The sequence below is a fragment of the Rhinoderma darwinii genome, chromosome 7 (assembly GCF_050947455.1).
Source record: "Rhinoderma darwinii isolate aRhiDar2 chromosome 7, aRhiDar2.hap1, whole genome shotgun sequence".
Taxonomy (NCBI): Eukaryota; Metazoa; Chordata; class Amphibia; order Anura; family Rhinodermatidae; genus Rhinoderma; species Rhinoderma darwinii.
In genome coordinates, this window is record NC_134693.1 from 67,485,161 (window position 1) to 67,497,483 (window position 12,323).

At 42.9% G+C, this 12,323-nt stretch overlaps 1 protein-coding gene across 1 annotated transcript in view; it reads left to right on the plus strand.

Moving 5' to 3' along the window:
- The window catches only part of PDE4DIP (phosphodiesterase 4D interacting protein), a 188,777-nt gene that overhangs the window by 81,631 nt on the left and 94,823 nt on the right, over positions 1 to 12,323 (plus strand). Inside the window, exon 4 of the mRNA XM_075833503.1 lies at positions 9,820 to 9,986. Coding sequence (XP_075689618.1) covers positions 9,820 to 9,986 — 167 coding nt within the window. The remainder of the gene's footprint in view (positions 1 to 9,819; positions 9,987 to 12,323) is intronic.

The window sequence follows — 12,323 nt, forward strand, 5'->3', positions numbered from 1 at the left end:
AATTCCCCCATATCAGCTTCCCATACAGTATAATGCCCCCATATCAGCTCCCCATACAGTATAGTGCCCCCCATATCAGCTCCCCATACAGTATAAAGCCATGTCCGCTCCCCATACAGTATAATGCCCGAACCCCTTTCTCCAGCATTAAATGGAACTGGGACCTTGGAGAGTGACTTGCGACCCTCCAGAGGTCTTCACACGACCCCCCAGGTGTGTCGCGACCCAAAGTTTGTAATGTATTGTACTGTGCAGTTTGTGTTTGCGGTGGAGAGAGGAGGAAAGGAGCTCGAAATTTAACGGTCCCCCTCTCCTCTCTCCACCGCAAACACAGACAGCAGAATACAATACATTACAGGCGCCCTCTGCTGCTCACCTGGAGTCTTCCAGGATCTTCCGAACCACGCTGGCTGGAACGCCCCTCATGTGACGTCAAGGTCACATGGTACACTGGGTGTACCATGTGTCTGTGATGTATAAGGAGCCATGCCCATAACCAGGAAGTGCCGACGTCACGGCAGAGAATTTATTTAATCATTAGCGTGCTGTGTGGCAACGAGGGACCTGTGGCAACGAGGGACCTGTGGCAACCCCTATAGCTACGCCACTGCGAGGTTCCTTTTCATCCTGGAACGTTCCTGCTCGTTGTACCCTCTCTTGGTTGTGGTGTAAAATACATAATCGGGTAGCTAATGTTTGTCGCCAAGTGATTGATTTGTTTTCTGTGAAAAGGTAGATGATTTTCACTGTTATGACCCATCAAGGTGCAATTGATTAAAAGAAGGCAGCCCCTTCTAGGCGTGTAAGCCCAGTTTGCCCATTTATATAGGACATGAGGTAAGGGTAGCTCCTCAGTGACCCACAGTGGCACAGCAGAAGCCAAGAGAGCAACCGGCTCTGTGCACACTCCTTGGCACACCCAGTTCTAGGAGGGACTCCCGTGGTGTTCGAGTACTGTGTAAAGTTGGTGTTTTAGTGTTCGGAAATAAATTATTTGTGAAACCGTACAACCACAATCTCCAGCATTGAGGGTGTGCTATTGAAGTGCTAGGTGGGTGTTAGATTTTCTTACAGAAATTTCTTTGACTGAAAATCAGTTCCATTCATCTGCATGGGATTGTTTCTTCAGCAAGTTAAATTAAGTTCAGATAAATGGAACACATTTTCAACAAAATTTGCCACGTGTGAGTCCACCCTCACTGGCAGTTTTCAATCTATCCCAGCATGTGTAAAGCCAGAAACACACACGCAGTTTTAATGCAGTTTTTGGCTCAATTTTTTTAAGCTAAAGACAGAAGTGAATCCAAAGAGAAGAAAAGGTATAAAGAAAAAACTGATTCATAACCTTTCTTTTGTGTCCATTCCTGTGTTTGGGTAAAAAAAAACAGCCAAAAACTGCACCATAATCTTCATTAAAATTGCGTGTGTGATCCTGTGGCCTTAGGCTAGTAGTTAGGCCCCATGCACACGACCGTGCCCACAATCACGGCCCGCGATTGCGGGCACGGCCGGCCGCTGACTGACAGCCGCATTTTCGGGCCGTGCTCCCATACAAAGTATGGGAGCACGGCCCGCAAAATGCGAAAGAACGGACATGTTCCATAATTCCCGGAACATTTCCACGGCACTGACACCCTTCCGTAGTGCTACGGAAAGGTGTCAGTGTTCAATGAAAGTGAATAGCTCCGTTTTTGCGGACCGCAATTGCGGTCCGCAAAAACAGAGGTTTTTTGCTGTCGTGTGCATGGGGCCTTAGCAAAGATAATAGCCACAGCCAGTAGCCGTGTTAGATCCCATGCATCCATGACAGAGCGTGTGCAAGGAGCGTGTACAGAAATCAAGTATTCCTCTGTTTGAAATTAGTGGCATATGGAAGTACAGTAGAGGTCTGTGGGAGCCTTACTATGGCTTTGTACAAAACAGGGCCATAGTATGACCGAGTGCATGGGGCTTCAAGCTGCGGCAGGGGTATCCTGAATGTTTATTTTGGTGGAGGGTGGAGAATTGGAAAATTTTAATAAAAGGGGTATTTCAGCCACAAACATCACATATTCACTAGGTGATAAATGTTAATTCCTCTTCAACAATGCTAAGGAGAAGCATGTGGTAGAGTATTCGCGCTGTGGTTCCATTCAAACTCTATGGGACTTCCGGAAACAGCTCTATTGCCACTGCATTCAAACTACTGTATACCAGTTGACAAACATTTATGGCTGAAATACCTGTTTGATTCTGAATATTTTGGAGCAAAAAATTGTAGTACTCCATACTTCTTCAATCTGCAGTGTGTGTCCCAGCTTTGGGGTGGTGGGGAGATTTACACATTCCTGTGAACAAGAATGTGCCAAATGAAATTTAAAGGACTTTTCTGTTTCCTTAAAATCTATGGAATACCCTTAAGAAAGGCCATGAATATTAGATCGGTGGGGGTCCGACCCGGCACCCCCACTTATCAGCTGTGCTCCAGCACCCGGGGGAGTAGCATAGCTACAGGGGTCGCAGCTGTTGCAGTTTCAATTAAGCTCCAAAGCCAGGGGAGACCCCCTGACCTTCAACATCACATCTGCGTAAAGGTGACTCAAATACAAATGCTGAACAAGCCTCCACACCAGTCAGGTCCATTCTACAGAGCCTGCTGGACCTGCTGTATGTACTTTGAGTATACTATGAAATTGAACAAATTTACTAATCATGACATGATTTGTGAAAATATAGTTTCAGTAAAGTCACTGTTTATGATGCCCTCCCCCTGGCTGTTTAATTATCGGGGTCTAAGATTACTGCCAGGAGTGGGAGTCAAAATTTTAACAACAGGTTCTCTGTTTTGCCAACAAAGATATATGTATTGGGAGAGAAGAGTGTTGCAGTGTTTCGCCATGGAAAATTATTCTAATAACCTAATAAAACACTTACAATATTCTAAATACACCCTATATTAAATAAATATATTTTTCTTTGTATCAGTAATATCCTAGAAACGTTCAAAGCTTGTGTGGCTCCCTGTGGCTCCCAGAATGTTTAACTGGAGGCCTCATATAGCCATGTGACCCACATCAATAAAAAAAATACCAAGTTATGGCTGCTGAAAGGCAGAGAGGCAAAAGCAAAAAAATGTAGTTTGGTCATTAAGGCCTTTTCAGGCCTGGTCATCAAGAGGTTAAAGTGATTGTAATACATAGGGATTTTCTTTTAGAGCAGAAGTAATGTGTCCTCTTCATTTGTTATCCTGACACAACTACATACCTACAAGTGTGGCTGTGACTGTTTTGCCGCTCAGCCTTGCTCGATTGCTTAGGGTTAGGGTAGGATCCCCCACCTATCATACATTGATAGCCTAATCTAAGGATAGGCCATCAATGGAAAATACTGGAATATTTATTGGTGATATGGTGAATCAAAGATGATGCTGCATCAATTTGTAAGATATCTTTTTTTTTACAGCATATGTATTTTTGTTATAATAAAGATGAGACTTTATTATGAATTATGTTGGCTTTATACACTCGTTTGTACTCTTGTAGGCAGAAATGTACTCGTTTTGTAGGCAGAAATGGTATTTCCACACACTGATTGTCGTCATGAATGATTATTTCCCACTAGTTCCAACAAAAATCTGTGTAAATAATAAATATATGTATGGGGTATGGGAGTAAAATATATATTTTTTTATATTAGAATTCAAATTTTACTTTTACATGTCAGAATTGTGAAAATTGTTGCGGCTACCAAAAGTACAAAATGTCCATAAACCTTGCAGCAAAAGGGGTAATATTACTCTTTATGAAGTAAGCCTGGCTGCAGTGTGGCGGAATCCTATGTCTGCTCTATAGAAGGTAGAGGAGCGAGGACATTCATTCATAGGCTCCGATACATTATCTTGTAAGCTCTGCTCAATGTAGTGTTATTGTAGAAAGTCGATTCAGGGATCTGGACAATAGCGAGTAAGGTTCAGGAAAGATTATTTTTTTAATTTTATGGCAAATTGGTCTATGTTAGGTGTGCACAACCTTTTTAGCACCAAGGGCCGCTTTAAAAATGAAAGGGGTATATACCATCTAGGACATGTATGGCATATTGGCAGTAAATGCCAAGTGGGGGTTCCCCATCAGGAGAACACAGTAACAGCTGAGCGTTACTCAATTCACATATATATTGGAGAGAGCAGCATGGATGACAAACATGGGATCATAATATATGCCATAAATATTTTAAAGAATCACTCTGGGTAAAACTAACGCACCACATAATGCTTAGTGTAGGGCCTTAGGGGGCAGTGGATGACATAGGGATTCAAAGGGCACAAAAGAGAGAATACCAGTCATACACCAAACCCTCAGTACTGCAGAACAGACAAAACACTAACATTTTTTCCTGGAATGCTCCTTGCATCTATGCGCCGCACAGTGCCAACTATAAGTTCCAGCCACACAGTGACTCTATAGCAGCGTCAGTCACACATTGCCTCCCGGTAGTGGCAATTGCATGCAGCTACTCACCGTGCCCCTTTTCTCTGACATAGTACAAACATGTGAGCAGCCACGAGAAGGTGCCCACATGTGTCTTCCAAGACCTGGACTAATATCTATGATGAATACAGGGAAGAGAGAACGGACCTGCCGTTTAATGTCTGCAATTTGTTTTCTGCATCAGAATGATGCTTCTGTCCTTTAACATATGTTTCTTTCTAAACTGTCGGGACACAGACAAACAGGTGGGAGGAGTGCATGGCCAAGATTGGGGCAGTCACCATCCCCAAATGTACAATGCAAAAGACAAAGTTAGTCAGCACCTTCTATCAAAATGAAATAATGCATATTTGCACCTGTCCATTTACTTTCATTTTTGTACTGGACATAGGTCTTTTAGAACATTCGGGTATTCCATCACCTTAACCTGTTGCTGACACATGATGTCTATGTTCGTCATGAGCAGCTGGACGTTGCCGCATCATAATGAGCATAGATGTCAAGCTGATCGCGGCATTCAAAGGGAAAATGAGAAGTGGACCCCCCTTTAATCGCATCACAGGATATCCCTGTAGACAGGATATCCCTGATGTAGATAGGGTTGTCTGACCTTGTTTCCTGTTGTCAGGGCATACTGAGGTATGACCTAACAACTGCCTGTACTAATGCATATACATATGCCAGTACATTAAAGTTAAAAAATAAAAATAAAAATGAAAAATCCCCCTATGGGATTTAAAGAAAGTAAAATAATTTTAAAAAGTAATGTTAAATAAAAAAAATAAAAAACTGTCAAAAAAATGCATATATCTTGTAGTTTGTTAAAGAGGCTCTGTCACCAGATTTTGCAACCCCTATCTGCTATTGCAGCAGATAGGCGCTGCAATGTAGATTACAGTAACGTTTTTATTTTTAAAAAACGAGCATTTTTGGCCAAGTTATGACCATTTTTGTAATTATGCAAATGAGGCTTGCAAAAGTCCAAGTGGGTGTGTTTAAAAGTACAAGTCCAAGTGGGTGTGTATTATGTGCGTACATCGGGGCGTTTTTAATACTTTTACTAGCTGGGCGCTGTGAAGAGAAGTAACATCCTCTTCTCTTCAGAACGCCCAGCTTGTGACAGTGCAGATCTGTGACGTCACTCACAGGTCCTGCATCGTGTCAGACGAGCGAGGACACACCGGCACCAGAGGCTACAGATGATTCTGCAGCAGCATCAGCGTTTGCAGGTAAGTCGATCTTACCTGCAAACGCTGATGCTGCTGCAGAATCAACTGTAGCCTCTGCTGCCGATGTGGCCGTCACGATGCAGGACCTGTGAGTGACGTCACAGATCTGCACTGTCACAAGCTGGGCGTTCTGAAGAGAAGAGGATGTTACTTCTCATCAGAGCGCCCAGCTAGTAAAAGTATTAAAAACGCCCCGATGTACGCACATAATACACACCCACTTGGACTTGTACTTTTAAACACACCCACTTGGACTTTTGCAAGCCTCATTTGCATAATTACAAAAATGGTCATAACTTGGCCAAAAATGCTCGTTTTTTAAAAATAAAAACGTTACTGTAATCTACATTGCAGCGCCTATCTGCTGCAATAGCAGATAGGGGTTGCAAAATCTGGTGACAGAGCCTCTTTAATTGTAAAATATATGCATAAGTTCCAAAACATAACATAATATACACATATTTGGTATTGCCACAACCGTAACAATCTGCACAACAAAAGTATAGTGTAATTTATAATTATCGGTGTATTCTGAAAAAAAATAATCTAATACTGTAACAAAACTAAATAAAAATGTATATAAATTAAACGATAATGTCAATGTACCAAAAAATGGCACCTACATAAAGTACAACTAGTCTTGCTAAAAATAAAGTTTCATACAGCTACGTCAGATAAAGGAAAATAAATGTCAAAATTGTTCCGTCCTTAATGCCAAAATTTACCAAAAACTTGAGGACAGCATCCGTATGGCAAAATAGTAAAAGGTGTTTATTAACACATCCCAATAATGAAGTGCTACGTTTCGACTCCACACTTCATTATTGGGATGTGTTAATATACACCTTTAACTATTTTGCCATACGGATGCTGTCCAAGTTTTTGATACCTATTGAAAGTCCAGGAAGGGATCCCTGGACTAGGAATTTGCATCCTGCTGAAATTGAAAGGATACAGTCTGATCAAGTGAGTGCTGTAGATGCCTATTTTGCATCTTAATGCCAAAATTGTCTGTGTCCTTAAGGGGTTAAAGGGAATCTACCAGCAGAATTGAGTCCTTAAACTGTCGACAGTGCGGTGGAGGGGGGGGGGGGGCAGTGTAATGATACCTGTTGTGTCGGTCATGTAAGAAACATTCACTTCCCCTAGTGATACAATCACAAGTTCCACAGAGGTGGCCCCATGATGTTCAAGTGCTCCAGACTCTCCTGACTGCACACCGCCAGACCCTCCTCTCTGCTTTAAATGACGGATCTAGCGATTTCCTGATTAGACGCTAGAGCCGTCATTCACAGCAGAGAGTGGCACTTGCGACCACGGAGTCGGGAGCATTAAGCATTGATTTCCTGGTCATGCAACTTACATGACCGACACAATAGGTATCGTTGCACCGCACTACCTCTCCTCTATATAGCGCTGTCAGCAGTTTTGAGAGCTCAAAACTGCAGTCCTATTCCCTTAAAGAACAATATTCTCAACAGAACTGCATTACAAATTTCACACAGCCTCAAACCTTTTTTTTTTTTTTATTATAAAAGCGGTAGATGTACAACTGTGTCTGGGTCTAGAAAGGGTTGAAAAATGAGCCAAATTTTGGCACAAATTGAACATAGTTTGGTGAAAATTTGATCTTTGCTTCTCACTAGACACTTAAAAAGGTGTTTCTAAAAGGGGGCGTGACTAAGTGGGAAAAGGGGCATGACTTGTTGGAAAGGGACGTGGTTTTAAAATGAGCAGGAAAAATGCAACAAAAAACTCACACAAAATTCTGGTGCAAAATAAGCCAAATCAAAAGTGGAATAAGGAGGAGAATAGTGTCTAACACAGGGGTCTCAAACTCGGCCGGGTAAGTGGGCCACATATAGAAAAAATGGGACGTTGACGGGCCGCATTACTTTCAAATTTGATACAATACAAAATTATTGTTAATCAATTAGTTATTTGAGCTACTATAACACTATATTACTATAATAATAATAATACTAGATTACTATAATAATACCGCTAGGCTTAAAATTTGAGAGAATTCTCCACGTGCTTATTTCAACAATCCAGTTTTCTAGTTTAAGTGTTGCTAAATGCAGTCTGGCCGCTCAGTTGGCAGTGTTTGGCAGACACACATGTCAAGATTGGGCAGCCCCTTTTTAGATAGTGCCACAGAGCCCTCTGTAGATAATGCCACAGTGCCCTCTGCAGATGCTGCCACAGTGCCCTTCGTAGATGCTGCAACAGTGCCCTCCGTAGATGCTGCCACAGTGCCCTCCATAGATGCTGCCACAGTGCCCTCCGTAGATGCTGCAACAGTGCCCTCCATAGATGCTGCCACAGTGCCATCCATAGATACTGCCACAGTGCCCTTCGTAGATGCTGCAACAGTGCCCTCCGTAGATGCTGCAACAGTGCCCTCCGTAGATGCTGCCACAGTGCCCTCCGCAGATGCTGCCACAGTGCCCTCCGCAGATGCTGCCACAGTGCCCTCCGCTGATGCTGCCACAGTGCCCTCCGCAGATGCTGCCACAGTGCCCTCCGCAGATGCTGCCACAGTGCCCTCTGCAGATAATGCCACACACACCCCAAGTAGATAGCTTCATTGGGGCTCCCTCTAGGAGTGGAATCCCCAGCCAGAGCGTTGCCGACGCTTTGGCTGCGGATTCCTCTACTGTTGGAGCCCCTGACATCACTGTCCATACACAGTGACGTCAGGGGATCCTCCTGGACCGGAATGTGATATCAGGGGCAACCTCAGAGCTGGAGTCCCGGAGCCTATACAGCACTAGTATAGGCTCTGCGCCGGAACTCTGGGGAAGCCATTAACATCAGTGTCCATATATGGACAGTGATGTCAGGGGCTTTCCCAGAGCCGGAGTCCCGGAGCAGAGTCGCTTCTAGCACTCTGACTGGGATTCAAGCTCTGCTCCTGACATCACTGTCCATATATGGACATGGATGTCAGGGGCAACCCCAGAGCTGGAGTCCCGGGCAGAGTGCTAGTAGGCTCTTCCTGGGACTCCAGCTGTGCTCATGACATCACTGGGACTCCTGCTCTGGGGAAGCCCCAGACATCACTGTCGATGTAAGGAAAGCGATGTCAGAGGCTTCCCCAAAGTCCCGAAGCAGAGCCGATACTAGCGCTCTGCGCGGTACTCCGATCTGAGGAAAACCCTGACAACACCGTCCATATATGGACAGCGATGTCAGGGAATTCCACAGGGTCCCGGAGCGGAGCCTATACTAGCGTCCTGCCCGGGACTCCGCTCTGGGGAAGACCCTGACACACTCTCCATATATGGACAGCGATGTCAGGGAATTCCACAGAGTCTCGGAGCAGAGCCTATACTACCGCTCTCCACGGGACTCCGGCTCTGGGGAAGCCCCAGACATTGCTGTCCATATGTGGACTGTGATGTCAGGGAATTCCAGAGTCTCAGAAACAGAGTCTGTACTAGCGGTTCTGTGTCCCACGGGCCGCATATGACAGCCCCAGGGGCTGCATGCAGCCCGCGTGCTGCGTGTTTGAGACCCCTGGTCTAACACGTCATGCAAGATGCGCCAAATTCATCAGACAGAATGCTCCACTGTGACAAATTTGGTGCATTTTGTGCCTGCCTAGACTAAGTTGTAACTATTAGGGCACATTCAGACGGTCCACAGTGGAATTCTGCTGCAGCCGTTTTTTACATTTGTTTCTATACATTTTTAGGAAACTTAGTTCAGACGTTGTGGAAAATAACTGTGCGGAATTTAGGCTGCGGTGCAGAATTTTCCCTCCGTAGCATGCTCATTATCTTGCGGAAAAGAAGTGGAATATCACTGCGGATTTCAGCCTTTGCAATGCAAAAACTGAAATCTGTGGCAAGTCCACTGTGATATCTGCAATGTCTGAATTACCTGTCAAATATGCAAATGTTGCTGCAGATTTGTTGCGTAATTACCCCGAATCTGCACCAACACTTGCAGCGGAAAAATTCCGCCACATCTGAACATGGCCTTAGACAGCTAGTAAATGTGGGCCAATATCTATGTAAATGCCAATATTCTTTAAATTATTTCTAGTCTTATGTTTGGATTCAATCTTTACTGCATAGTCCTTATTTTACCAAGTATCACCTATGTTTAAATTTCAGGAAGTCAGGCTCGCTATGAATGAAGCTGATCAGATGTCTGCTTTGGCTGAAACCGAAAAAGAAAATTGCCTCAAGTTAAAAAAAACTATTGAAGGATTTACTGCAGACATGACAGAAGCAAGGCTGTTGCAAAAGAATTATTGTACCATATTAGCTGAAAAGGACAGGTAAATCTCAAGCAGTTATAGCACTGAGGACATTGAGGAAAACAGAAGGTGTTTACAGTATTATGAAGAAAAAATTTATATAAAGTTTATTTTGTTAGATTTTAGTTATATACACTATGGCTAAGGGCCTGTTCACATCAGCGTTCGGTACCGCTGATGGGTTCCATCAGACCTTTCCATCGGAGGAACCCATCAACGGAAAGGCAAACGGAAACCATAGCTTTCCGTTAGCATTACCATTGATTTCAATGGTAATGCCTCCGTTGCTAATGGTTTCCATCTGTCTCCATTCCGTAAGGTTTCCATTTGTTTTTGCAGGAAACAATAGCGCAGTCGACTGCGCTATTGATTCCATCAAAAATACTTTTCTTTACATGGGAGCCTATTTGTGATGAATGCCAGTGTATGGCATCCTTCACAGGTATACGTTAAACCTATACCTTGGGGAGCTTTCCCAGGGCTGGAATCACCGGGAAGAGCATCAGTGATGTCAGGGGCTCCTCCAGTCCCAGAGTCCCCAGTCAAAACGCAAAAATAAATCAATAAATAAGAAATAAATAAACAACAAACTACTGTCTCACCTTTTCAGTCATCTAAATAAACACATCACCTCCCATTCAGGGAGTCTTTCCCATGCAACTTAGTTCCTCATCCGAAAATTTAGACAATCATGGTCCCCATGGTCCCCACATCTGTTTATATTTCTGTTGCCCTCTACTACCAGGCAAAGAGGTCACCCCATACCTTATCACTCTCCAGATAGTTCTCTTCCAGGCTATCAGCTCAGGACCAACCCCTGCCATCCAATTCCTCGCTATTATTAGACGTGGCGAAACAAATAATTTGGCTACTAAGTCCCTTATTTTAGATGGAGCTTGAATGAGATCACAAGTACCCAACAACCATATTGCTGGGGAATTTGGGATTACTACCTCAAGAACTGATTCCGTATGGCTAATCACCTCTGACCAGAAATTTTTCACCTGAGGGCACCAATAATATAAATGCATAAATCCAGCCTCTGCTATTTTACATCTCGGGCACTTAGTGTCTCCATTTATGTTAACACTCCTCTCTTTGATGTGTCAGTTTATGTGGTTATAACTTTGGAATACTTTTACTTATCCAAGCAATTCTGAGATTATTTTGTCGTGAAACATTACACTTTATGTTAGTGGTAAAATTTGGTCGATACATTCTGTTTTTATCTGTGAAAACACCAAAATTTAGAGAAAATGTGGAAAAATTTTCATTTTTCTGAATTTGAATTTATTTGCTTGTAATACAGATAGTTATACCACACAAAATAATCAACATGTCCTATGTGTCCACTTTATGTTGGCATCCTTTTTTGAATGTGCTATTTTTTTCTAGTATGTTACAAGACATAACTTTAGCAGCAATTTTTCGCATTTTCTAAAACCTATGTTTTTTAGTGACCAATTCCATTCAGAAATTACTTTGATGGGTCTATATGTCAGAAACCCCCTATAAATAACCTAATTTTAAAAACTGCACTCCTCAAAGTATTTAAAACAGTATTTTGGAAGTTTCTTAACCCTTTAGGCATTTCACAGGAATGAAAGCAAAGTGAAAGTAGAAATTTGTAAATATTTTTATTTTCAGACATTCAATTTGAATCCTTTTTTTTCTATAACACATCCAGTGCTAAAAGAAAAACACAACTCAATATTCATTACCCTGATTCTGCAGTGTTTGAAAATATACCACATGTGGCCCTAGTGTGATAGTTGACTGAAACACAGGCTTCAGAAATGATGGAGCACCTGGTGAATTTAGGGCCTTCTTTTTATTAGGATGTTTTTTAGGCATCACTATAGGTTTGCAATGATGCCAAGGATAAGAAATACCCCTGAAAATAACCCAATTTGGAACTACACCCCAAGGATTCAAGTAGAAAAAGCCCCCCTACATTTGTGTATCAACTTCTCCAGAGTATGGCAACACCCAATATGTGGTCATAAGCTGCTGTTTCGACACACGACAGGGCTCAGAAGGGAAGGAGCATTATTTAGCTTGTGGAGCGCAGATTTGACTGGATTGGTTTCCGGGCGCAATGTCGCATTTGCAGAGTCCCTGAGGTACCAGTACAGTGGAAACCCCTGAGAAGTGACTCTATTTGGGAAACTACACCCCTTGAGGAATTAATCTAGGGGTATAGTGAGCATTATGACCACACAGGTTTTTTCTGTATTAATTAGAAATTGGCAAAGAAAATTAAATGCCATTTGGCTTTTATAGCACAGATTTTCCTGGAATGGTTTATAAATGCCAAGTCGCATTTACAAAGCCCCTGAGGTACTAAAACAGAAGTGA